The 26,212-nt window shown below is 42.2% G+C and overlaps 2 protein-coding genes across 5 annotated transcripts; both read right to left on the reverse strand.

The window, feature by feature from the left end:
* Positions 1–915: 915 nt before the first annotated feature.
* On the reverse strand, positions 916–15,209 carry slc12a8 (solute carrier family 12 member 8). Its single transcript, XM_076104068.1, has 13 exons — positions 15,075–15,209; positions 14,830–14,976; positions 13,722–13,913; positions 13,382–13,613; positions 7,879–7,992; positions 7,529–7,616; positions 6,909–6,996; positions 6,001–6,147; positions 3,025–3,664; positions 2,813–2,910; positions 2,598–2,715; positions 1,668–1,728; positions 916–1,380 (listed from the first exon to the last, which is right to left on the reverse strand). Exons 1-13 carry the CDS (start codon positions 15,207–15,209, stop codon positions 1,212–1,214), a joined length of 2,229 nt encoding a protein of 742 aa, XP_075960183.1. The 3' UTR covers positions 916–1,211.
* A 1,417-nt stretch (positions 15,210–16,626) lies between these two features.
* Positions 16,627–25,981, reverse strand: znf148 (zinc finger protein 148). Of its 4 annotated transcripts, none has more exons than XM_076108825.1 (7): positions 25,823–25,981; positions 23,576–23,922; positions 22,088–22,213; positions 21,847–21,970; positions 21,603–21,686; positions 21,388–21,506; positions 16,627–21,307 (listed from the first exon to the last, which is right to left on the reverse strand). In XM_076108825.1, exons 2-7 carry the CDS (start codon positions 23,897–23,899, stop codon positions 19,682–19,684), a joined length of 2,403 nt encoding a protein of 800 aa, XP_075964940.1. In that variant the 5' UTR covers positions 23,900–23,922; positions 25,823–25,981; the 3' UTR covers positions 16,627–19,681. The 4 variants fall into 4 exon arrangements, with proteins under 4 accessions (XP_075964940.1, XP_075964925.1, XP_075964932.1 ...); XM_076108810.1 differs by having other exon boundaries at positions 23,516–23,922; XM_076108817.1 differs by lacking the exon at positions 25,823–25,981 and adding an exon at positions 25,039–25,816 and having other exon boundaries at positions 23,516–23,922.
* Positions 25,982–26,212: the final 231 nt, after the last annotated feature.

The raw sequence follows: 26,212 nt of genomic DNA on the forward strand, positions 1-26,212 counted from the left end.
CATCACCCTTAATCTAAAACTCATATATTAAAGTGTAACCCGTGTGTGCGGTCCCATTCTTCAGCCAATCCATTTAAAGGTTTGTCTGCTCTGGATGGTAAGTGAGTAGTGAGTAATCTAGAGAGCAGTTGACGAGGAAACAAGGTAATAGTATCTTTAGGCCTACAGATATGCCTGTTTGCAGGTTGCAGAGCTGATAACAAAATGCTGAGAGGAAGTGGTTTTCACAGCTTTGCTTGTTGAGCTCCTAGAACGTGACTCTTCCAAACCGTGCAACACAAACACGTCACTCAAGATGACCTTATGTAACATTCAGTCTATTCTGCAAATTACTTGTTTTTCCTTCCGTTACAACAGAGCTATGAGCCGGTCAGACGCTCTTCCTCATACTCCATCAAATGTTATATTCCTAACAAGCACTGTGCCAACAGGATGCTGTGATTTTTAATAACCGAAGGGACTCAAGTGGTTCTCATCCATGGAGAAAATGTCAATATTGAATGATGGATTCAAACATTAATATTTTTAGTTCAGATTCAAGCTTGCATCTTTAAATACGGCACCTTTTGCATCGTTGGTACTGTGGTGCATTTAAACATTTAGACACATTTAGATTTCAGATTGGTCTGACTGTTGGTCTGTTTATTTGTACGTTTTTGCTGCTTTATTTGTTGCTTTGCTTTACCTACAGACCTTTTTGTTTTCCTGTAAAACATTTTTAAGTAAGTGATGTGTACATTTTCTTCCGAGTTATTCTCACTGTCTTTGAATTAGATGCCGCCAATAAATATGATAATTTTGTCATTCCTAACCTATTGTAGGTCTGCAAGGACATGTGTGACTAACAACTACAAAAAGTAAACTAATAACAACCTGGGATTCATTTCAATGATCCGTAGACACGCAGAGGTGAACTGACATTTTAATGAAACCTTTGTGCCACATGTACACAAGATATTGAAGCCATATGAGCAGCATGATGTCTGGACGTCCTGGAAGTGACCCAGCAGTACAGTAATCTGACAACATTTTTTTAACAAAGAATAGTGTTAAAAGTTAAAGCCATAAAGTATATTTAGACATATCATAATTTTCTGAAAAAAAGATGATCTGAGCCACAGTATGTGTGTGCAGAATGAGGCCCACAGGGTTTGAGGCAGGACATGTGGTTTCAGGCTGATAGCTTGATGCAGAGGCAGTATTTAAGTCAGTCAGTGGAGTGGTGGTTGCACCATCTTGTTGACCCTGATGAAAGAGGATTGGTGATGGCGGTGACGAGAGGCAAAGTCAGCATTTTCCTCTGTGAGCTGCTTGGTTTTCAGCCCGACCCCGGACAGAGAGGGGGTGACTACGATCTCGTCCCGAGGATATCCGTTCCTCCTGAAAGACGAAGAAATCGTACGGAGAAATGGGTTTCAGGGGACAGTGTGACATGGGAAATTACTAACTGAAAATCTTATCTTACATTCTATGTAATACTAGAATGAATAGATAATGACAAGTATGGCATTTTACTATAGATCCAGTCTGTTTTATCAATGGTCTGGATAGATAATTTAGCAAAAAAGTTTCTATGATGATTGACATTTAAATGCATTATTCATCCGTCACTTATTCCTATAAACTGATTGCCGATTGATCATTCTGTACCATAACAAACACAATACCTGCAAATGCTATTCAATGTTGATTTGAGCCATGTGAAAAAGCTGAATCGAGCTGCAATACCTGCAAATGAAACAAAAAAACGCAACATTCATTACTAGCTGCAGAACACCACAAATAAAAGAAATTCCGTCAATATTTGAGGTTGCAACAGCGCACAGAAGTGTAGCAACAGAGCGGGGAGAAACTCACAGCATTGCATCAACCACCTGTGGGACAAGTGTTCAACACTTGCAGATATTGTGCTCTGAAATGTAAATCAGACAGCTGAGGCAGGCTGTACTGTGGGGAGTTTAATGAACAGGTGCTAGGTGTCCCATCTAGCTATCCTAATCCACAACAGCTGCCAGCCTGCCAGGCAAAAAGACCACAAGTGAAAGTCCCACAAATGTGCCAGAGTACATTACCAGGTCACATAACATCTGAGCAGGGGGTGACCTAATCTAAACGCTTAAAAAGGGGTAAACTGCAAATCCAGAGGTCTTTAGTTGGACATAATGGGATGATATAAATGATCTAATAACACAAAATAAATGCAGGAAGGAGTCAAGATTTAGCTCACATAAAAGGAATTACTTGCGGACCACTCCCGTTATAAAAGGCCTAACATTAAACACGTTTATGGAATTACCTTGTAATCCTGCTACAAAAATAACACCAGGCATAAAGAACATGTTTCCCTCCTTTGGCATTCCACACTGAAAAATGCTGCAGAGGTGCAGGTGGTACATGTGAAACACAGAAACAACTCACTCTGTCCCATGTTATGTTAATAACATCATTCCAACAACTTGGATTTTTCATTTGTAATGCAAATTATTTTTTATGTTGGACTGTGCCGTCCAAGTCAAGACATTTAGTCACCCTGACAGGACATCAACATGGAGCCAAGCTAAGAGCGTCTGAACAGGAAATGAACTGATGGAAATCACCTATCGGTAGTCCAGGACTTGTTTTCCCGATGTAGAAGAAGAGCAGCAAGGCAAAGACTATGTTTGCTAAGGCATAAGCCCACTGAATAACAAATATAATCACAATGGAGCTCAATGCCTGAAAGAAACAAAAAGAATCATTCGATTATGTAAATATTATCTGAAATCAAATTATTAGAACAAAAACAATGTAGAGCATGAAATGTGCAGCCTACCCCGATAAGAGCGGCCCAGTGGTTGCAGAGCTTTGCATGCAATGAATCCTGCATGGGCTTGATCTCAAAGCTCTGGTGCTCGACTTTACCTCCAACACCTGAGGGAGCCAATTAAAGGGTCAGGTTACAAAAAAACAAACAAACAGGTCCAACTAAGTTGATCTCTTCTCCCATCTAATCTAGTCTAGTGTTGGATGGTTGGAGCTGATCACCTGCGCTGTGATTGTGAGGGTCAGCAGATGAATCCTGCTCAGCCTGGTTTATTTTTGAACAGCATTCGACTTGTGGTTCTTCTCCAGCCGTGGGCTCCGTGTCTCCACACTGCACCTCAGCTTCCACTCCTTTCTCTCCCAAGAACATATTGCTGTTCAGGTCCAAACCAAAGCTGTCCATCAGCTTCTGCTTAGTAGTGACATTGGCCTTCGTGCCCTCGTACGGACTGCTCAGCTCTTGTATGTAGGAGGTCTTCTCAGCCCCTGCGTCAACATTTGACACAGGGGGAAAGATCTGGTCCATGTCCTTGGTGAACTCCAACAGAGTGCCTTTACCCTGCGGGCTCTCGCCTCCACTCCCATAGCTCGGAGGACTGGCCTCAATCAGAGGCCTAGAGCTCTGCCTGGATGACCTACGCTGGTTTCTTTTGACCAGGACGAGGGTCTCCCTCTTCTCTTTAGCCTGCAGCTGGAGGGTCATGGCCACACTGAAGAAGGAGTAGTCGATGAAGCTATAGGTGAGCAGGAAGTTTATGGTGACGATGGGGGCCAGCACATTGACCTGACCGATGAAGATGAAGGCCATGGTAAGCAGGCTGGTCAGAAAGATAGCTGCCACTGGAGTCTTGTTTGGGCCTGTCTGTTAAAGAGGGAGAGATAGTGTCACAATATCGCTGTCTTATAAAAAACCTAAATATCCAAAACTGGTGATTTTTAATTTCATCCGATATAATCATAAACGTAACCAATTAACCATCGGGAAAATACATCGTCACAAAGCTGAAATCAGACCCGTTTTTAATTAACTCATGACAAGTTGATGTTTTGCAGATACATAGGTTTCACACGACAGTGATACTATGTAAAAAAATGCATAAAGTCAACACAGCGAGGCTTGGACAAAGAAGATTGTCCCATTGTCCTGATTGAGAGACTGTAGCTTTGCAACCTTTTACCCAAATAAAAACTGTCACGTATGGGACACGAAGGAGAAACAGCCATCGGCGGGGAGTGATGAAATAAAACTAAACTTAAAGTTATATTCGTGCAGTATAAATACCAAACCAGGAGAAAGTTAGCAATTATGGTAACATGTGGTTTGCTAACCAGCTTGCTTTCACTGCCCAGGTCCTGTCACACAGTTTAAGGAGCACTGCTGTGTGCCTGGCGGGCCTCCAGAGCACACAGCGGAGCTGGGCCCTGCCCGTCGCCCTTCCTGCGTTTGTTCTGAAGCTTTGATTTGGGCCAAGATGTCTAGGGCCTCATTCCAGCCCGCTGAGAGAGGTCAGACACTGCTGCTGGGGTGGACGGGGTCAGGACGTCGACGTGACTGTTTGTGTGCGTGTGTGCAGTTGTGTAGCAGCAGTGAGTCGTAACTCTTTGCTGTAATGCAGTCTGTCTGTGAAGTGAAGTCCGCACTCTATAGTTAGGCAGTCGTGTCACTGTTTCCTGTTGAGTCCACCCACCGCACCGCCATGTGCATCCAGACTACACACACGTATTAGCGGTCAGATCCATTACTTAAGTTTAAGTACTAATACTGCACTGTTAAAATACTCCAGTACAAGCAAAAGTCCTGCATTGAAAATGTACAAGTATGTAAGTGCAATCAGATGTAATTCATGTATTAAAAGTAATTGCTGCAGATAAAATATTATTACTCATGCACTCATGCATTTGATTCTGATTTACATTTTGTTGAGGTGAAGCTAATTTTGAACTATTTTCTACAGTACTAATGAGTATTTCCATTATAGATTACTCTGCTGGTTATTTTCTTGATCACTTCATTGATTCACTGTTTGTGAAAATTCAGAAAATAGTGATGAATGCCAATCACAATTACCAAGGGCCCAAAGTGGTACTTTCACAATGCTTGTTTGGTCCAACTAATAGTACAAACGTCCTCACAAGCTGGAACCATCAAATGTTGTGGTGTTTTTATGTGAAAAAGTATTCAATGATTATTAAAATAGACATTTTTATATGTTTTGGGTGTAAAAAAAAAATCAAATTGTAGTTGCTAAAACTGTCAAATAATTGTAGTAGAGTAAAAAGTACAATATTTCCATCAGAGTAGAGTAGAGGTATAAAGTGGCATGAGAATAAAATACTCAAGTACTGTCGAGTATCTCAAATTTGTACCCATGTAGAGTACTTGAGTAAATGTACTTAGTTACATTCCACCACTAAATATTAGGTCAGAATACAAATTACTGCAGGTAATCAGAGACAATATTACTATTACAAACTTCACATGACTTGTCAATATTTACCTAAAAGTTGTTTAGTTACTGGCTAATTGTATTGTTTTTTTCTTGGTCAAATTATTTCATGGCTGCCGTTTTTATGTATAAAAGTACATTTATGTAAATGCAGTCAGCATTTACTAATGTGTATGACTTGGTGTTATAATTTTAACTCTAACTCAAAGTACTAGCGTTTCACTGAGCTTTTGACGGGTTCACAATGGTTCGACAGTCTCCATCAACAGAAGCAGATGTTGCTCAGTTGTCATGGAGACAGAGTTGTCGACAGCTCAGAAGCCATTTATGATATAATCCAAAGTACTTTTAAGAACTTCTCATCCGTGATGGATTAAAAGTTAAGCATCCAAGTTCAGCAAAATACAGTTGAAAACTCTGCAAAAAAGCCAGTAAGTGCACCGATAGCGATTGTTTGGTCAAATTACTAGTCATAAACTGAATAACTTTGATGATATTGCTTTCATAGGTTTTACAGCATGCTTCTAGGTCCTACTTATTTGGATCATGTCTTTACTGCCGTCACATGAAGAGCTTATAATGTTTACCATCATAGGAAGGTATTATTTCATTTGGGTTGAGAGCAAATGACCATTCTGCATTCTGGTGCATAAACACACACCCTCACCACATACTCTGTGAATCTAGCTCATATTTTTCAGTATACTGTTAATGTGCAGACATCCCTCCCTTTATGGCTCCGTCAACCCACCCCTCTTCCCAGGAAGGCCAGCGCGGGGATGACCCTCTCCTGGGCGATGCACTGGAGGATCCTGGGTGCTCCGTACAGGCCGCCCATGCAGGAAGCCAGGGAGGAGATGTAGAGGCCCAGCAGAAAGAGGAAGCCCACCAAGGAGACCTGGAGGAAGAGGGAAAACAAACACAGGGCGGAAGAGGATGGGGTGTGGTTGAGCGCACACAACAGCTACACCCAGTTCAGTTCCGCTGCAGCCAGCACCTTATAAACAATGGGAACTAACCACTGATGGAAGTCAAGGAATGTTTTGAAAAGAGTCGATGATTGGTTAATGCAAAATCAAATATATTAATATGAGCGTGAGTTTGGCAGTAATACTACAGTATTTGTACACTCTAGTACACAATGTCATATACAGTAGTGACAACAGGTCTGACCGTTAACCACCACAGACTGGAGTGCTGTGGAGCTGCACACAAATATGAATTGTGGGATACACTTTGTTTTGAATAACGCTTTGAAGCAGTATTATGGAAAAGTACACATCAAATGAAGGTTAAGTGGACTGCGAGTTAGTATTTTTCTGACATGGGACACACTTGTCTGTGAAAGTGCAATTACATGCTTAAGACCATGAGCTGGGTAATAGGACAGACACAGTAGTTTTCATATACTTGAACCTGAGAATGATCTAATTTAGGAATATTTCTACTTGCATTTAAAAAAATAAAATAAAAATAAAAATAAAATAAAATCAGCAATGGTTCCTACATCTCAAGACTGAAACAAACAGGCAGTCAGAACCTGAACTAACCACACCACATCAACAAAGTGAGCCATGATGGGGAATCCCCTCACCTCAACCCTTTCTGTTGAGAGGGCCGCTCTAACAGGGCAGGATGGAAACAGAGACGGGAGTTTACCTTTTCTGCTATCAAGAAGTCATAGCGCAGAGCTTCTCTGGTGCAGATGGCCCCCAGAAGGAAGACAAAGACCAGATACAGGAACCACCTGTGGGTCACCAACAGCACACCACAAGGGATTATTACCAACTGCTGCTTTATCACTATTAACAGGGGAATGTGTCACCATAGTTCTACAAGTGAGTGTCTGATGCAGGGAATGTTTGTTTTCTCCAATGAAGGTGGAAAAGGTTGCCCTTTTGGTAGAAGATACCACAAAATGATCTGAGAGAACCACAAAAGTAAAATCAAAGTTGGAAAGTACTATTTTGGATGATTCATACCTTGAGGGAGAGACCCCAAATAATTACATGTGAAAACTATCTTTGTAGCATGACAGACAAAACTTTGTAAGAATTACATTTTTGACATGTTGGTACAACAACCTAATTTTGCAAGTGTGCTCAGTCTGTATGATCTTATAGTATTTCCGTGTGTGTTGTCTTTATTGTACTTTTACTGTAGTTGTTGTCCCGTGTATTGTATTGTGTAGTGTAACCATGTGGTGCTTTCTCCTTTTACAATATTGTTGAGTGTGTGTGTGTGTGTGTGTGTGTGTGTTTGCTGGGATATCGTCATACGAGGTGAAGACAGCTGCCAGCGTTCCCACAGGGATGTTGTGTTCAGGCCGCTGAAGGTCTGAGCTCATGTTGAAGCCTGCCATAACCCCTACATATACACACACGCACACACACACACACACCACAAAAATGCACACAATATACTGTACAATACAAAATGTATTTTTACACTGCATATGTAGCTGCAAGAAAAGAAAAAGGAGGGCTGGAGTGTTGACGGTTAACCTCAAAAAGGGCAGATAAGCTGCTCTTAATTCTTACTGCACATGTGCCATGCAAACTAAGAGTGTTAGTTGTGTTTTTTTCCACACAACATTAGATCCAAAAAGAGACAACGGGGGCCACCTCACCTGTAGCAGCTGGGAAGAAGACCCCAAAGACCGTGAAGAAGGTTTCTCCCGGGGTGTAATCTGGCATTGTGTTGCTGCTGAGCAGCCCGGCTGAATAACCAATGAAGCCATTTTCTGAAAGAGGAGACGACAACAACAACAACACAAAGCACATTAGTTCTGAACCTTATGCCAGGATTACCGGCATTATTTCACTGAGTAAATCTGTCATAAGTTTTGCTTCGGTTATAAAATCAACTTCTACTCCAAAAGGCTATAATGCTCGACTGCAGGCCGCTTGCTGAGTTTTTGCACCACATTTCCTGGAGATGTTGAGACTGACTGGATATGTAAACACATCAAGCCTGCACCAGGGGACTTTTTTCCCTGGAAATACCTCCAGTACCAGACACCTATACTATAGGTTTGAAACATTGCATCAGTTATAGAGGTTTTTCATTCTTAAAAAAAAAAAAAAAGCAACAATACAGGGTACATGGCTAAAGGATGCTGGTGGCCAAAAAAATGACCTAAATAAAAGTAGGAGACTGCAGCGTAACGTCATGATAGCCAGTTCAGTCTAGGTCCGTTTGTTGAACGTGCAGGGGGAGAGATTGTTCTGCATTGGTAAAGGGCCATTTAAACAACACAGTCTGAAGGACAGGCCTATGCTACAACAACGGACATTCCCCCCACCCCTTGGTTATCTTGCGATGGGAAAGAATGCATTCTCTCAGATTAATGACATGTTTATCCAAAAGGAAGTCACCACCCTTTTCAGAAGCTCGGCAGCTTCCAAGTTTGAGCAAGGAATGAGAGTGAGCGAGAGAGGGAGACAGTGTGAGAGAAAAGAGAGAGAGTGAGTGAGGATACGATTTTTATTTTTTTTTATTTTTTCTTCTTCTTTTGTTTTTGACAAAAGCCCAAACCATGAAGGCTGGATTGACAAGTTACTCCAAAGTATGTTCTCCAGGATGGGAACTTAGGGAGGCTGAAAAAACTGACATCAGATTGGATTAGGAGCCCAAACTTTCGTTCACTCTGTGACCCTGCGACCCTGCGAGACCGCAGTCTGTCCAAACAATCAGAATATAACAGAACCAGGGCAGTCAGTGCCCATGTCTGCACCATGGGCTCCCCACCCATATTAAAACATGCCCTCCAGCATCCAACCATGCCTCACTCTCTGTGCTCAATTCAGGTCGTTTGAAAACTTTTTCTGTGAACACTACTTGGATACACTATTACAGTATTTGATCTCAAGAACTGTGAAAACTTTTCCATACTCTGGTGGAATTGCATATTCACATTCATCATACCACGCTCCTATATAAAAAGGAATGGTCAGATTTACTTGATTGGGAGCCCCGAGGCTAAAATTTGCTGATAAGCCCAATTTTCTTTCAAGTACAAGTGCACACAGCGGACTGTATTTTGGACACGGACATTTTTATTTGTATGCAAGTTACAATACAAACATTGTACAGTGCTGAACATCGGCATGTTAAAAGTGTAATTGTGGGCACGTTAGCGCACAGATGTTAACATGCTGTGCAGCCTGACTGATGCAAGCATGGTTGTAAACTCAGTCTCGTTGAGTAAAAACCAGCTATCATCAAGCTACAGTGGTTAGTTATACGATGGATGGTTCTTAATATGATATCTCATATCATATGACTTGTTGAAATCAACTGTAAAGTGAAGTGGGTAGACCTTATTATGTAAAACAAGGCCTACAGAGCAAACAATATTTTAGATAAAGATGTGTCAAAGCATTCATATTACAGTGTTGTATTGTCTGAAGAACAAGTGTATCGGCAGAGTGGCGTTCCTTTATGAACTCAGCATTCCTCTGATGCAGACTGGAATGTGTAGTCAGATTACATGAGGGTCTCAGGCCTCTCCCCCAGTCTGACTGACCTCTTACTCTCCCACACTAACCAGTATGAACTGCAGTGCACGGAGATCAGGGCAGGCTGTGATGTTACAGAGGTGGGGAAGGTCCCACTGGGATGATTGAGAACTATATATTATAGTGTGGATCACAGGAAGAGATGATGTAGCGGTCTCTGGAGCAGCAGGCCTCAGATCTCAGTTCCGGCCTTCCCTTTTTGTCATTTTCCAAAAATGTGGGTGAGTCTGGTTAACACCCTAAACCCCAGACCCAAGCAGCAGATTATGGCGTCCTGTTCTGTGGGGAATAGGCTTATATTAAAAGGGATTGTGTAGGAGTGTCAGATTGTTTTTTATCTGTGCACCACAACCAGAAGGCTTTGCAGTTGAATTGTTTGGCTGAAGAGACAATATGCTGGCAGTGTGACTGACCAAACTAAATAATTTACCACACAAAGACATGAAGTCCTCCCACCAGGGAAGATAAAGCACCATTCTGAGCTGTCTTACATGTTGCAGCTTCGCAGATTTGAAATGATACTTTTCACAGTACTGCAGGAAGGACACGTCACAATCAGTCACTTGACAGATCCTTAAGGCTGGGGACATGAGGAAGCTAAGTGCGTCTACAGGTGAGAGTTCATCTACACATGTAAAAACACCCTAAATCCTTCTACTCTTAATGCTAACATAGAGTCGTCAGCAGCGCATTGTAGACATTAAGATAGTGGCTGAGAGTGTGTTTTGACAGAATAAGGCAGAGGTCAACTAGATAAATAGATCACAAATTCCAAAGCTTTTTGGATTTTAACTGTAGATCCAAAAACCCCAGTAATTCAGTCTTACCCTTCAAATATCTTTGTTGTTGGGGTTCAAACGCCACTGAAACTACATCAAGATCAGGAGAACCTAATCACTGAAACCTAGCATAATAAAACAAATAATTATTATTATAATAAAACGCATTCCGATTGTTGCAATAAATACAAAATGAATTAGACTAGGAATGCAACTAACAATTATTTTCTTGATTTTTGTGTAGTTTATAATAAAACTGCAAAAGAAATGCTCAAGATGAGCTCTTCAAACATCTCATCTTTGTCAGACTCAACCCCAACACCCAAAGTTTTTCAGTTTACAATGAATATATATAAAACAGAGACAAGCAGCATGTATGGCCTTTTGGCGTGAAAAATACTTGAAACCATTAATCTATCAATTGACAAATCATTAACTCAAAATTTTGCCATTTCAGATCATGAATACTGACAGTTCAATGTCCTGTTTTCTATTAAACACCAAGCAAACCGACAGCAAGCCAATATCCCATTATAGCTTCCATATAGTAGGCTATGTCACTTGGCTGACCTGACATAATTAGTTTCCGAAAGTGTACATAGGGGATGTGATATCAAACTTTGTCCACGTTTTTTTGCCGGTGGCTCCTTTCCTTCAGGATGTGCCTCGGCGTTCACTCGGTGCAGGCTAATCTGGGCTGTTTCAACAAGCTAGTGGACCTGCTGGTCCTCCGCCAACCATGAGGTCACCACCACAACACACACAGAAGCTCCTAATTGGAAAAAGCTGGAGTAGCCATTATGGGTGGTTCTCCAACAATTCTTCAGACCTGCAAAGTGGCCTCTGCCTACTGTAATATGAAGAAGGTTGGAGGTTGGGAGTGGTGGACAAGTACAGGTTAGGGCAAGGTGGAATTAGAGTCTGTTTTGGGTTTTTTGACACTGGGGTGGGAGAAGTTGTAAAGCTTATTCTTGCAAACAACTAGCCACAGCTGGACACAGGCACTATGAGTTCCTGCTGGTTTGCTGGGAAAAAGCAAAAAATAGGGCATTAGACTATATGATCTACTGAATATGCATTTCTTATAGTGTACATGTTAAATGTTTTTTTTCTGTTTATGCAAGATATTTTGTCCCTTTTATGTCCTGTTCACATAAAGACTGGAACACTTTTCTCCTCCCACTAGACAGGACGTGGACAATCAGTGAGAACAGGAAATGTGGGGAAGGACTTCCTGACTGCCAGCAAAAGAATACAATCTACTCAAAAACGGCAACAATTCCTCACCACAAAATAAAAAAAAATCTTCTCAGTAAACACACTGCCAGTCTCAGACTTGGCTTAAGCCACGAGAAAACAGCATTTTACAGAAGTTTCTAACTAACCTAACCCGACCACGAGGGAAAAGACAAAAAGAAACTAACAAAAATTGGTAAAGTTTGTATCAAAAAGGTTGTTAGTCAGACACCAGCCTCATCATGGAGAGGTGGAGGTCAAGCCTCAGTAGAATGCGAGAGCAATACTGACAATAATAAGTAGTACTACAGCTACATCTACTGGCCCGATCGGGTCACAGATATTCACCACTCAAGTCTGTAGTTACCAAACCGTCTCAGTCCACTTTGGAGGTCAGACTAAATTTCACACACCCCTCCCCTTCATTTTTAATCAAGCAGCAACAATGGTGTGGAATCGACGAACAAAACAAGCTCAGGTATACGCAGGTTTAGCAAGTATAATGCTTCACTCAGATATGCTTTTTCATATGTTGGATTTTAATTACGAGTATGCTGCTTTTCTTTTCTTCCCCGTCAACAATCTGGTCATTTTGATTTTCTGAATAAATCTTGCTAACCTGAATGTTGATAGCCTTTCTGGCATCGAAGCCCTCTTGTTCATTAATCGTTTCCTAAAAAACAATCCACTTTGTTAGTTACCCTTTCTACATTTGGTTATGGCATGAAAAGCACAGGTGGAACTAATATTATCATGTTAACGAGGGCTGCAGTCCAGCATTTACTGCAATGCATTGCAGCAATTTATTAGTTAGACCTGTGTTCGACAAGTCAAATTGTGGGTTGTGTCTAAGTTGTCTGTCATACTCCGGAATTCTGGCTAGTGTAGTCACGCTTCAAAATCCTAAAAGTGGTGTTCATTTGTGAAGATTATGTTGCAGAACAATAAATGTAGGCATCATAAACTTGTGTTTGCCACAGATTCCAAAATGCAATGTAAAAATCCCAATGGCTTTTTGTCGAGGGGACCGGTGCGATGCGTTTACAGAACGTCCGTGAAACGAATTATTTCCAAAGAGTTCACATCTTTACACTTTGTAGCTCACCTGGTTTCCACACAAGGCAGCAGAAATTTCACAGGACGTTGTTTTTTTAACGCTCACAGAATGTTGTTTTATTAATGTTTACAGAGTGCTTATGGGATCGCCAGGTGTTGTTTTAAGAATTTCCGTGGGACTTTGTTTATCCTATCATTCGTGGGAAATTCGCGGGACGTTGTTTTACCAACGTTCACAGAATGTCTGAACCGGATTGTTGCAACGTTTCCAGAGAGTTCCCATTTTTATTATTTGTAGTTTACCTGGTTTCCACGCAACGCAGCAGAAATGACTGACTATGCGGCCAGTGCTTATATTTTACGTCAGCTCTCAACCCAAAAACGTATCCTCTCAATATAGTTTGTCCATCTTGTGGAGGCAGCAGTGACCCTTTCTCTGCAACTTCTTCCAACTCCTGGCGGTGGATCTGCAGTATCAATCGGTCTCTCCAAGGCAGTCCTAACCCTTCATATACAGTATATTCATGACCCCAAGCCCTACCTGGATCGAGGTGCGTGAAGGTGCCAATGACAAAGTCCAGCGTGGAGACAGCCAGCACAGCCAGCAGCAGCAGCTGGAGTCGGACGATCCACTTTACACCGGCCAGGTTGATTCCAAGCAGTGCCAGCAGCACCGCTGCAGACATGCCACGCACCGCCCACTGGCTCTGCAGGCCGAGCAGCTCCGCCACCGACTCGGAGAAACCTGTGATGTACATGGCTCCAGCTACGCACTGCAAGGTGGGAGGCAGCATGAGAGGGGAGACAACAGAAGAAAATGGAAAGGCAACGCGTGGAATCAACCACTGAAGTCTAACTGAAAGTCTGGATCTGTTACTCACCTGTCCAAACACATAAAGCAGGCCCACTGTGCCCCCGACCCTGCCACCCAGGACGATGGAGATCATGGAGTAGATTCCTCCACTGCCGACACCGCAGTGATCGCACACTCCAATCCCCGACATCACCGTCACTAAAGCAACCAGCACAACCAAGGAGACGAGGAACATCCCGAGCAGCACGCCTGTGTTCCCCTGCAGGATGATGATGAGACGAGATGCAAGTATGTGTACATCGGCAGCATGTAACTCATCTAAAACTGTAAACAGCATATTTTATTATAACATTTTTACTCCAATCTTAATGTTTTTTTACTTGCTGCTTCGAATCCCCAAAATTCTATTTGATTCTATTCTATTTGGTGAAATCAGGCCCATTAAACCAGAGAAAACATACACCGTTTTAAACAAGAGATAAGGAAGCAAGTGATTAGATGCTTCTCACTTTCACTCAAGAAACCCCGTCTCCCACATGGCAAACTATGTTTTAGCTGTCAAGTTATACCCAAACGAATTTAGCAATTAAGATCACAGGGTCTTTGTAACCGTGTCCCGTGATGACACATGCCCATTAAATTGTTTGGGAGCAACTGACAGGGTGACACGTGCTTAGTGATGGTTGCAGATAAAAATTAAAATTAAACGCTTCAACAGAACTTGAAAGAGATTGTGTGTGTGAAGCACACCAGCCATGACCAGACATGTAGCTATAAAAAGGGAAAATAAATATAATATAAAGTAATTTCTGTGTCATTAATTTGCAAAGTCATAGAACCAGTCATACATGCATATGCATATGCATGGACACACACACACACACACACACACACACACACACACACACACACACACACACACACACACACACACACACACACACACACACACACACACACACACACACACACGTCATAGATTTTGGTTAAGATTTAAATCTTTAAGATCTGTTATTTTTTGTCTTTAATGAAGAGATTTCTTCTTTTGCTTTTCTTCTCTATTAATGCACATTAAGACAAATGCAAACATAGTAAGACTGCAGTCTTTCCGTCAGTGTCGCTTAATATTTACAAGAAATACACGTGAAAGAGAAAGCAACACCGTGCATACTGACCACCAGGTAGCCGGTGCGCAAGAACAGCACCACACCAAAGATGTTGATCATGCAGGTGGTGAAAACTCCATCCCAGGTACCAAAGAGCACCGGCTCCCACACGAACAGTTTGATCCTCCACCACGGCCGGCGAGACTGCTGGAAGCCCTGATCAAAGACACACAACAGTTTAAAGTACTGGCTGATATTTCGACACCAACAAGTCATCATCACACCTTCATTTTGAGGAGCAAACAGCGTAGTACCTGTGCATCTTCATGAAACAAATCATGGACATGTGTGGTCGTGTTGGTGTCAGCAACTCTCCCCTTCAACAGTGCTGCCACGTCTCCCTTCTGGTCGCAGGTGTGCACAGTCCAACCAATTGGCCGGGTTTCCATTACAACCTATGTAAACAGTAGTGTTACACTTCCACAGGTGGGCCTATTTGCTCAGAGTTGATCATTGAATGTAAAAGCAACATGAAGAAATTCTGTTTAGGATTTGAAAATCATCAGCAAAGTGACCACATTTCAGGATTAGATGAGTTTGTTTTGAAACGGAGAGTTTTGGTTCCGCCTATCCCGGTTAAACAGCAACAGGTGCAGCACGAGGACACCCGGATGCAGCAGGGTGCGCTCCTAAAGCTGCGGCTGCACAGACGTCATTAACGAGCCAGGTTACTATATAGCTGCTGGCTCAAACAATAAATCAGTCGAGACAGGCAGCATACACTAACTGGCATCAAACAACAGTGTACCGATTTTTACATAATTATTTATCTATAAATCAACTGTTTCGTCACTCTCCTGTTAAAAAAAAGTTGGTAACTAGTTTGCAAACTTTTCAATTTGATGTTTCCAGCTGGCAAAAGTAAAATATGCTCCAGTAACACCTCTGACTTACTGGCGTTCACTCTTAAATGAGGCAATAAGCAAAACGGCACCTTAATTAAATTCTACTTATCATTGTATTATTTTTTTCATTCCTAAATGAACAAAACAAATTGGCAAACAAAAGTAACCTAGCAGGCGCAACTCAACAGTTAGCGAACGTTAAACCTACCTTTCACAGAGTCCCGTGTCATTCCATGTTGAGAAAATAAATAAATAAAGAGGAATAGTCGGCTATGAAAAGGACAAATCAGCTCATTGTTCCTCAAAATGACTCCAGTCAGCATGAAGAACACTCCCGGCTCCTCCTGCGGTTGACAGCATGTGCTACGAACACGTCCGCAGCCCGCAGGCATCACACGACCTCCCAGGGTGTGTTGCTGCTTTGCTCCAGGATCCTGTGTTAGCTTTGGCAAGCCCTTCGATATGTTGACTAATCATTACCTTCCACTCTTGTCTTTTTATGTGTGGAATTATTTATTATGGGACTCCAGCTTTTGGGAAAGAAGATTGTGTTTTGCGCCATGCGGCTGTTTGTAGGCCTAGGATGTGTTCTGACTATCTCTGCAAGTCTACAATCACGAATAACAGACAACAAATCCTGAACGTATATTTGTGGATTAACACATCAGAAAATATATCTAGAAAGTGTAGTAGAGTGACAGAAATAATGTCTTTGGATGTAACCAGCAGCATATCTGGGGATTTGACTTTATAATCCAGTCTCTAGTTCCATCTTCTATGTGAGGATTTGCTGCTTTTCTCTGTCATACCTAAAATATTGAAAAATAACTGCTGAGCATCGTGTACAATTTGGACTTTTGTATCTCAACTGTTGCCCCAGAACAAGTAAGAATGCAATGTACCGTAAATTGCACCCTGAATGGCACCAGCAGCTGCATATGAAAAACAATTCAAGGTGAAATACTGTGAATTATTTTTATTTATAAGAACATGACACACAACAATCAAAACAACAATTTAATAAGATTGTTTACAAATCATAATATATTGCAAAAAATCTAATCAATATGGGTTACTTGACTGAAAATAATCAGCTACGATTAAAGCTGCACATTATTCATAAAACAAGTTCACTCGACCCGACAAGTTAGAGACCATGCAAATAAAGCTTAAGCTCAACCTTACAGTGAAGCAGAACGGCTTCCTCGTCACGTCCTTTAAAAGTATGAAAACGCCAAAAGGAGGAGATTCCCGTCGGCAGTTGAAAGATCTTGACACAAACGACTTTTACAGCGATAAATGAGGGTAGCAATAGTGACTGCATATGATATATAACTGTACATATCAGTGCCTTAAATGACATGTTTCAAAAATAGTTTTTATCAAAAAATTCAATAATTCAGATCTTTTTACACAAAACATTTTTCTCGAGCTTATACAAGGACACTTATGGCCAGGTTACTGACAATAGTTCATTAAAAAAAAAAGGAAAGAATACCACAGTACTGCTGAGACAACTCATGAACCTCTCCCGTCAGTACTGCATTTGAAATTGCTTAATTGAATTTAAAACATCTCAATGAACAATTCATGGGATACAATTTACCCGAGCAGATGGACTCATCTGCACTGTGCTTTCAAACGGGTAGCTGGTAAAATATCTCAACCACAACACTTATGCTGTGTTACACTCCACCCAACAGTCGTAACTGACATGACTTCAAGCCGACCACAGCTGTTGAGGTGAAATACTAGATAATAATAATGAAAAATATCAATTTCAGGTTGAGTATTACTTTAAAACCAAATGAACGTTTTCTTGGGGTGTTGGGTTTATACAGTAAATCCCATCATAATGCACAATCAACTGCATTAACTTACAAAAAAAATAAAATAACCGATATTCACGTCATCAATGAAAATGTAAAAGTGTAAATTGTCTTCTGATAACAGAGGTGATATATAAATATATACACACAAACCTCAGAGAGTGAACTGGATTCATTGAGTGTAATAAATGCTGGGAAACTAATTCATGTGCCTTCCGCCGTCTCTCGCACATGCCCGGTCTCTCTGTCGACACAAAAGACCCAAGAGTTCTCCTCGGGACATAGAAATATGTAACGTATTTACAGCAGGATATCGTCTGTACATTCTAGTGGGAATGTTCGATGAGGAGGAAAAAAATAAAGCATTTGATGATTAAAGTGGGTGCTGTCTGTCCCTGATTGTCCGGAGAAGTGTAACAAGAGGGAGTTTATCCAACCCAATTTGACGGCGCGTATAAAAACAGTGTTTAACAGGATAGCACCTAAAACATGACACATACATGTGCACACGGAACACGGTCCACAGCGTGATGAAGCCCAGATGAGACCTTACAGGAACGCATTTATTTTTTTTTTTTTTTTGAACAAGGCCTGGACAGATGTGGCTTAATCTAGTGATCAAAACGTCTGCAACATGATTCTGTGCTCAGACGCGGCACAGTCAACGAAAAACGCTTCTTCCTTCCAACCCCAGATAATAGTTTGAGAAATTAAACTCTGTGCTGTTTCTGATCAAAATTCAAAAAATAATAAAATACGATGAGGGCAAAATTAAATAACGCTCCGAGACTTCAACATATTACAGACTGAACAGATGGATAGCTTATGTGTTTGTTGTTGTTGTGCAAGTGGAATTAGTAGCCTTGGAGCACTGACGAAGAAGAAACTGAAATACACAAACAGGAATGAGTAAAGGAAAGCCTGGAATATAAAAAAAGAAAAAGAAAAGAAAGAAAGGCACATTTGCAAAACTAATTAAAGTGGAAAAACCAAGTCTTTCATAATATAGCCTGAATAAAACTTTGAGTTTCAATCAATACAAGCGGGTCTAATCACATCGTTGTTTCCCCCAAAAAACCTTCACGGAAGAACAATCACAAGTACTAGAAAGCTGCAGCTACTGGAGCGACATCACAAGTGACGTCTGCAACTCTCAAATAACCCAAATCTGAGAGTACACACGACAGTCCCCGTAGCGAAAGGTTGTGCAAATTGTGCAAAAATTAAGCACAATCCTCGTAGGTAATTTCATTACAACTCACTTATACTGCTGAAGGAAAAAATAATAATGACTCGGCAACCATTACATGAATGCTATTTGATACATAAACCATAAATTGTATTTTCTGCCGACGCTGCACTGGAGAGTCACTAAAGAACGGGCCAAGAAATTCATCAACAAAAGGGAATACATTAAATTAATTAATTTAGAATTTTGGAGAAGTATTAAATTATTTTTTTTGGCCATCACACCAATTAGGCCGAATCTGTACATGGAAAATAGAGTAGATTCCATGTGAGAGGAATACAATCATTCCCTACAGATACCATGTGCACACGCTAAACTCAGGTGACCGTAAAGTGACTTAAAGTGAAGAATCCGTTATGATCTAATCATAGCAGACAATTTAACCGGAGTGACAACGCTGGAATAAGAGGAGTGGACTTAAATATAAGCAGATAAACAGCCAGGGGAGGTAGCTACAGTAAGAGCAAAAAGGCATATATCTATATATATATATATATATATATATATATCTATATATATATATAGGGCCTGTGTTTCAATAAGTGGAAATATTGCATTAAGTAGCAAGAGTGACTTGATCATTTTTGTGCAAGGCAAACTGATTGAGAAAACATTAACTTGTGTGGCAACGCTATGAGAGAATACGTCACGTTACCTTTGGTCGCTTAATCTCTCAACGTGTACATTCTGGGGCAAGAAATATATCCATGCACAGCTACAAGTGTTTGTTTTAGGGGGAATGCTAATTATGATGATATATATTTTGAGTATTTCCATTTTATGAAGATGCGCTTAACAAAAAAATTAAATGAAATCACACGAAATGCTTTGAGAAAGAGCACATAGTCGCAATGGGACTTGTTTTTGGCAAAACAGGAAACATGAGATAAAGTGCCGCTGAAATTATTAACAGAAATGAATTCCTCGCCCGCTCCCCTTCAGCCAAAGGTTTCACTGGATGAAACATCCGGGGAGGAGTTCAGTTGAGACCTGGTCTCAGTGACTCGGACTGTGGGGAACTCCGAGAAGTCCGTGCTGTGTCCTCGGAGACTCAATTGTCCGTTGGCAACGGTAAACAGCGAGGAGGATCCAGATCTTGATGTCTGGAAATGAGATTTGAAGTTCTGATCGAAGGAGCTTATTTGAAACGTCTGCAGGATGCCTTGTGAAGAGTCTGTCTTTTTGGAGGGCGAGACCTGCTCCAGGAAGTCCTCCTCGGCCGGGGACACGGCGGAGGGAGGCGTGGTCTCGTCACCTGAAAACGAAAACGAGTGCTGGGAGTCCCCGACCAGCAGTCCAAAGTTGGGTTTCTCTAAAGGGGACCTCAGCGGAGAGCTCATCCCTGATTTGAACCTGCTGGGGGAAGGAAACTGTTTCTCGGTGGAGAACAGAGGTTGTCCGGCCAAGGTGGGGTTTTCGGAGACCAGGCTGAGGCTCTGGCTGGTCAGGTAGCTGTCGTTCTGGCTGGTCCTCTCCAACGCCTGCTGGAGGAACTTGGAGTACTCTTGCAAGAGGCTGACCTTCTCGGTAGCCGGCTGAGCCTGGGCGCTGGAGGCTCCGAGACTCTCCACGGGGCTGCTGTCCGACACGTCGGAGGAGTTTATGGATATGCTCGACGTCACCTCGGTGTCGGCCACGCTGAAAGAAATGTCCGACTGCCCGTTGGCTTTGTTGGAGTAGTGATCCAACAGCGTCTGGAGAACCTCGTCCGGCAACACACTCTTGTCGTGCGTCGCTTTAATCTCCGCGCTGACGGGCTGCGGCTCCAGAATGGTGGCGGGGACGATCTCGTCAATGACCGTCGACACTACGGTTGGCGTGACAGGCGGCTGAGAAGAAATGCTGCTCGCGTTCAGGCCGTAATCCCGACTGTTGTTGGCCATCGCGGCCTGAAGGTACCGCTTCTTTTTGAGAAACTGCATGGCTTCGTCGTAGTTTGTGCTGCTAGCTGCCGGCTTCGTCGGTCCTCCTTGAAGAGTTTCGACTGGCTCGAGGTCAGCGGTGCTCTCCACTTCTAAAAGGCCCTGCTTGTCCACGATTTCAAAGGTGTACTGCGTGACCTTCGTAGTTTCTTCGTAGGAAGACAGAGTGGACAGGCAGGGAAGAGTTTGTTCACCGGACTGCTTGAGATTCCTCTTGGGGACCTTCTTCAGGACTAGCTTGGGAGGAGTCGTGTCTTCTGACGACACGTCGCCCTCCTGGTGTGGAATAGCCGTTTCTTCAGGAAGTTCCCCGGAGTACTCTGCGATCACGTACTCGTGTTTGACTTTGGAGGACACGCCGTAGAGAGCTAGACCTTCAAGTTTATTCTGTCCCTGCTCCTCCTTCTCCTCCGTCTCCAGGACAGTGACAACGGTGTGCCCGTCAGAAGCTCCCGAACTCTTGTCTGCACACTTCTGCCGCTTTTTCTTGGGCAGTGAACACTCTTTGGCAAGAAACGGGAGGCCCAAAGAATCTGCTTCACGCAGAGGCCCAACTTTACCCGCTGCCTTGTTGGTCTTTCTCTCTCTGTTCTCGTGACACATTCGCCTGTGCTTTAAAACCCGGTCTGTTCTGGAGAAGTACTGTGGACAGAAGACAAACACATGAGCGCAAATTCAGATTGTATTCTAATATCGGATTCACCACCGTATTCCACGCGTACCTGGTGACAGTAGTCACATTGGTACGGCTTCTCTCCACTGTGAGTCCTCTTGTGTCTCTCCATGTGGTACTTCTGGATGAACCTCATCCCACACTCATCACAGCGAAAAGGCTTCTCACCTAAACAATAAAAAGGAAGAGAGGAAAAGACTCACTTTAGAGTGAAATAGAAACAAAATAAAAGTGCGTACCAATTTGCATTTATTCTCCACTCACCAGTGTGGATCTTCTCATGTCTCTGGAGGAGATATTTCTGAATGAAGCGCATATCACACTGGCTGCACTGGAATGGTTTCTCACCTGGAAAGTAAATAGCATAGCCAGCATATAAATGACAATATAGATACTGTATTTCATATGATTCTATTAAATTTAGCATTGCCCTTCTTTTCATCCACTGTCAAGACATGATATCTAATTCCAAAGCAAGAAATGAATACAACGGCATTTCAAAACATACCGGTGTGAATGAAGACGTGCCTCTGTAGATGGTAGTTGGTCCTGAAGGCAGCGTTGCAGTGAACACAGACGTGACACTTGGGGTTCTGTAAGCCCAATGAGTCGTCGTCATTGATGTTGAGAATCTGCACCAGCAAAGGGAACGAAGACATATTGGTGTTTGATTCATCCTTACAGTTGTCACTAACTGTCACACAGATGCAGATCAGAACATGATTTCTGAGATCAAAATGAACTTGCACCTTTGCTGGTGAACGCTGCTTCCTCTTTTTCTTCTTGGGACAAAGCATCAGGTCCTTCACTGCTTTTTTGTCCTTCTTTATCTGGACCGGGTTCTCAGACGGCTTCAGTTCTTGCTTGATGCTCAACTGTAAAAGATAGGAAAGACATTTAATACGGCACATGGCCCACTCTAGAGCCCACTCACGCATCTGGAACATATCAGTGTCAGGCCGGTGCAGTAGGGCAAGTAGAGGAAAATCAACCAATGTGAGGGGACCTCTTCTCCTCTACAATCTAAAGGTGATACATACGCAATTGGGAGCATTTTTGTTGCCTCTAAACGGCTCTCAACATGGCGACGGTTGAGCAGGGGGGCTCGCAGCTAACGGTGCTAACAGTGCAAACAACGGCAACAGCGCTGACGGAGCTAACAGTGTTTTCCTGAAGGCGAACAGGAGGCTGGGTGCTACACTCCTCATGGCGCTGTCAGCTGTAGCCGCCGTATGAGCGCAGAGCGACGGTCGTGAGCTTAACCGGTGGAGCGCGCTCACGTGCACTAACAAACTAAAAGCACATGCGGCCTGCCCAGCTATGATGCAAGGAGAAGCAGCGACTTTATTCTCTGCTCATGTGTTTACATAGTTTGCTGCTATATTAACACTCTAAATATCCAATTTAGCGCATTTTAGAGGACAGCTGATGTGATTCTAGCATCCTCTGCTCTGAGGGTGACCGATGATGTTGCCATGTTCCAAGATTCAACAAATGATTTGAAGAGTACAATGTGTTTCTTACTGACAGAGATAATGGCCAAAACTATGTAAATAACGTCAAAGTTGTAATAAACAGGAATTACGCCGCCCTAAGCCTGACTCTGTGGAGCGGTTTGGGTTATCCCCGATGTTTACACTCACAGTAATTCACATGTACTGTCTCGTTATTCTTTTGGAATGCAAAATATTTAAAAAGCGCAAACATTTCAGCTAATGCCTCTGTCTCTGTGAAGGCTCCTGACCTTTTTTTTTTTTTTTTTTTTTTTTTACTCCAAGTGCAAACCAGGTACACAAAGGGAGAGAGGTGATCCCTCTCAACAACATAATATCCTTCATGTTTAAGGAGGATATTTTCAGTGATGTACTGTGTGGGAGGGAGAGGGGGGAGGGCAAGCTTTCCACTTCTAATATTTGTGTTATACACTTCATATCACTGTCCTTAAAATGTTTCTTTGGCATTATTTTGCAAAGCATCTGTAAACCAGCTCATGAGTGTACACCAGTAAATAAGTTGCATATATGCCGGTAGTGTTGAGGGAACTGATGTCTCATCACAAACATTGCATGGCATGACATGAATAAGTCTCACTCTAATGACATGGACATCATAAGTACAGTATCCACACAAATGATCTTATTAATGCACGATCTACTTCTTAACTGGCATGAACTCACTGGCATATGAAGCAAGCAGGGCAACTTATTGGTGAGTTTTAGGGGGAAATGCACTCCCACCTCGCCTCCTCCCTCCTCCTCTTCTCCTTCTCCTCCTCTACCATTCTTTGTCATCTCCTCCTGCATCATCAGCTGCTCTGGAGGAACCAGGTCATGTGTGACCAGTGAGCTCCCGGTCAAGTCCTCGTCTTCGTCGTCATCATCATCATCATCCTCGGCCAACAGAGGGTGGTTTGCCAGTGACCGTTCCCCCAGTGTCATCACCACCAGTCCTCCTCCTCCTCCTCCTCCTCCTCCACTGCCGAGCCCAACTCTCCCTCCTCCGTCTATTCCTCCGCTGCTGCATTTCAGCAGCATGCCCTCCAACTTGTCCTCAGTGTTCATCTTACATAGAGTAGTTCTTAGGTCTGTAAAACAAAAAGAAATAGACGGATGACTGGACAACGGTGGCAAGCTAAACACCAAACATACTCACTGCAAGTTTGTTTTGTTTACTGGACGTCATGAGGAAGGAAGATGTGAAATCACACACAAGTGAAGCAACAAAAACAACTTGAGTCCAAAACATATTTCCATCGTGACTCTTGATGTGAAGATAGTAAAGTGACTAACTAGGGCGGTAAGCTAACACTTCCAAGTTACCCAGAAGCTTGTGACTTCCTTAGTTAAAATAGGGATGGTTACTTATTATTCTAATGTGCAATGGTTATTATTGTAATGTGCAATGGTTATTATTCTAATGTGCAATGGTTACGTATTATTCTTGGTTAGGATGAGTTTCCTCAACCCTGTGAAGGTGGTCTTTAAGATACTATTGCTATAAATGTGATGTATATTCTAGTCTCAGCAAGTTTCATTCAACTATATATTACACGTAATACCACATATTGGGCTATGTGACTTTCTATCTTCCAAAATATTAAGTTTTGATCCACCTCTATTGCACAAAGTATCACTCTTCTCAGTCATGTGTCAACTTTTGTGCCTGGGTCAGCTGTTGTTTCTGTGATCTCATCTCAACGTTACAATATGTACAATACAGTGTAAAGTGATAGCAAGCACCGTGGAACAGCTCAAAAGGGTTGAAAATGAATTGAAATAATGGTTTTCTAAGTTTGTAAAGGTTAACGTTAATGTACTTTACTTAGGACCCAGGTAGATTTAAATATATATATATATATATATATATATATATATATTTCTTTCAAATTTCAACGTTGACAACCTGATATTGTCAGAACCGAAAGAGTGTCGTTAGTTAGAAAACCATCTGTACATTTCGTTGCTGCAACATAACACTGGGGTTGCCCTTACTTGGAGTTACATTCAGCAAGAACCTAATTAGTTAACTGGCAATCACTTGATCTTAAAACGGCAACGCTAACGTTAGCTAACGTAGCACTTGTGGACCTTTTGATAACACGTAGCTGATATATAGACCTTCCACAGGAGACTGTAATAAATAAGTATCTGTCGTACACACACACCAACCACCACTGAGTCCCATATGTAAACACACTCACTGTGTCACTTAGGTTAAGTGGGTTAAGTCTGTTGCTAGCCAGCTAGCTAGCCGCGCTTGCCAATGCTGCTACATCAGATTTAGCTTAAAGTAGTTAGTAAAAGTGCTGAGGAAACGAAGGAAGAGAAGCGGAAGTGCCTTCAAAAATAAAGCTCGTTCACCACTTGACTCTGGACGCACTGCGGACAATCTGAATACACTTTAAAGTCTACATAATAATACAAGTTGTTCATATAAACATGTGGATACTACCGCTATAATTCTGCGATGTACAAAACAAATTCGTTGTCATACCTGCCTTGTATGATAAAACATGAAAACAAGCGCATCACTAAATGCTTTACTCTGAAGGCCGTGACCGGAAGTTCCATTTACGTGCATCGGCTTGACAAACGTCTACGGCCTGTTTGCAGCTAATTAGCTAGCTGCTAGCAACTTGCTGCACACATTGCTCCGTCTTTGTTTTTGTTGTGTACAGTTGACACCGCACCCGCATAACATTACACGTGCAGCATTCAATAATGCACTCTAGTTCGCACCAAACGACATACATGGCACAAAACACAACTTTCATTTGCACATTTCGCCAAACTTGTCAGCGGGGGCTACTTCGGTTTTGGCGCTAGCGCCTCAAGCTTCCTCAGCCACTCTGCTCAATAGGCCGCAATGTTATTGACGGCTAGTGAAGCTAACTAGCTAGCCCGCTACGAAGACAAACAAGAACATACGTCTCAATGGTGCACAACTGATATGTCAACTGATAAAGCTGCATTGTTTCTTCTTACCTGCTGTGCGTCTTAAAGCCGTTTAGCTGTCATGATTGTTATGCAAGACTACAGTGTAACGATGGTGTGCGGAATAGTCAAATACACCATCACATTTCACGAGGGCTTGGATTCTTTTTTTATTTTTTTATTTTATTTTTACATTTGTCGCCATCTAGTGGTGAACATCGGTTGGTGAGGAACAGTGCGCTCCTGATCGCTGCTGCTGATCATGTTCCCTAACGCTTTAGTTTGGCGACCTACTTCTATCGGCTAAAAAGGATATTGAATAATAATGTCTTAATGCAATTGTTGGTCTTTTTTATCATAATTGTTTTTGCCTCTTTGAAATAGGCTACTCACTCAAAAACATAACATGGAATAATATATGGAGTGGTAAGAAGTTAAGCA

This window comes from Anarhichas minor, unplaced genomic scaffold (assembly GCF_050575085.1).
Source record: "Anarhichas minor isolate MPS153535 unplaced genomic scaffold, ASM5057508v1 ptg000004l, whole genome shotgun sequence".
NCBI classification, from domain to species: domain Eukaryota; kingdom Metazoa; phylum Chordata; class Actinopteri; order Perciformes; family Anarhichadidae; genus Anarhichas; species Anarhichas minor.

Coding starts and splice junctions, on each gene's coding strand:
- slc12a8 (XM_076104068.1), bottom strand. CDS start 15,209: ATGGAAACCCGGCCAATTGGTTGGACTGTGCACACCTGCGACCAGAAG. Junction 13,914..14,829: donor TGCGCACCGGCTACCTGGTG/GTCAGTATGCAC, acceptor ATCATCCTGCAG/GGGAACACAGGCGTGCTGCT. Junction 13,614..13,721: donor TGCTTTATGTGTTTGGACAG/GTGAGTAACAGA, acceptor CCCACCTTGCAG/TGCGTAGCTGGAGCCATGTA.
- znf148 (XM_076108810.1), bottom strand. CDS start 23,899: ATGAACACTGAGGACAAGTTGGAGGGCATGCTGCTGAAATGCAGCAGC. Junction 21,507..21,602: donor ACATGAGAAGATCCACACTG/GTGAGTGGAGAA, acceptor TTTATTGTTTAG/GTGAGAAGCCTTTTCGCTGT. Junction 21,308..21,387: donor AATGTGACTACTGTCACCAG/GTACGCGTGGAA, acceptor TTCTGTCCACAG/TACTTCTCCAGAACAGACCG.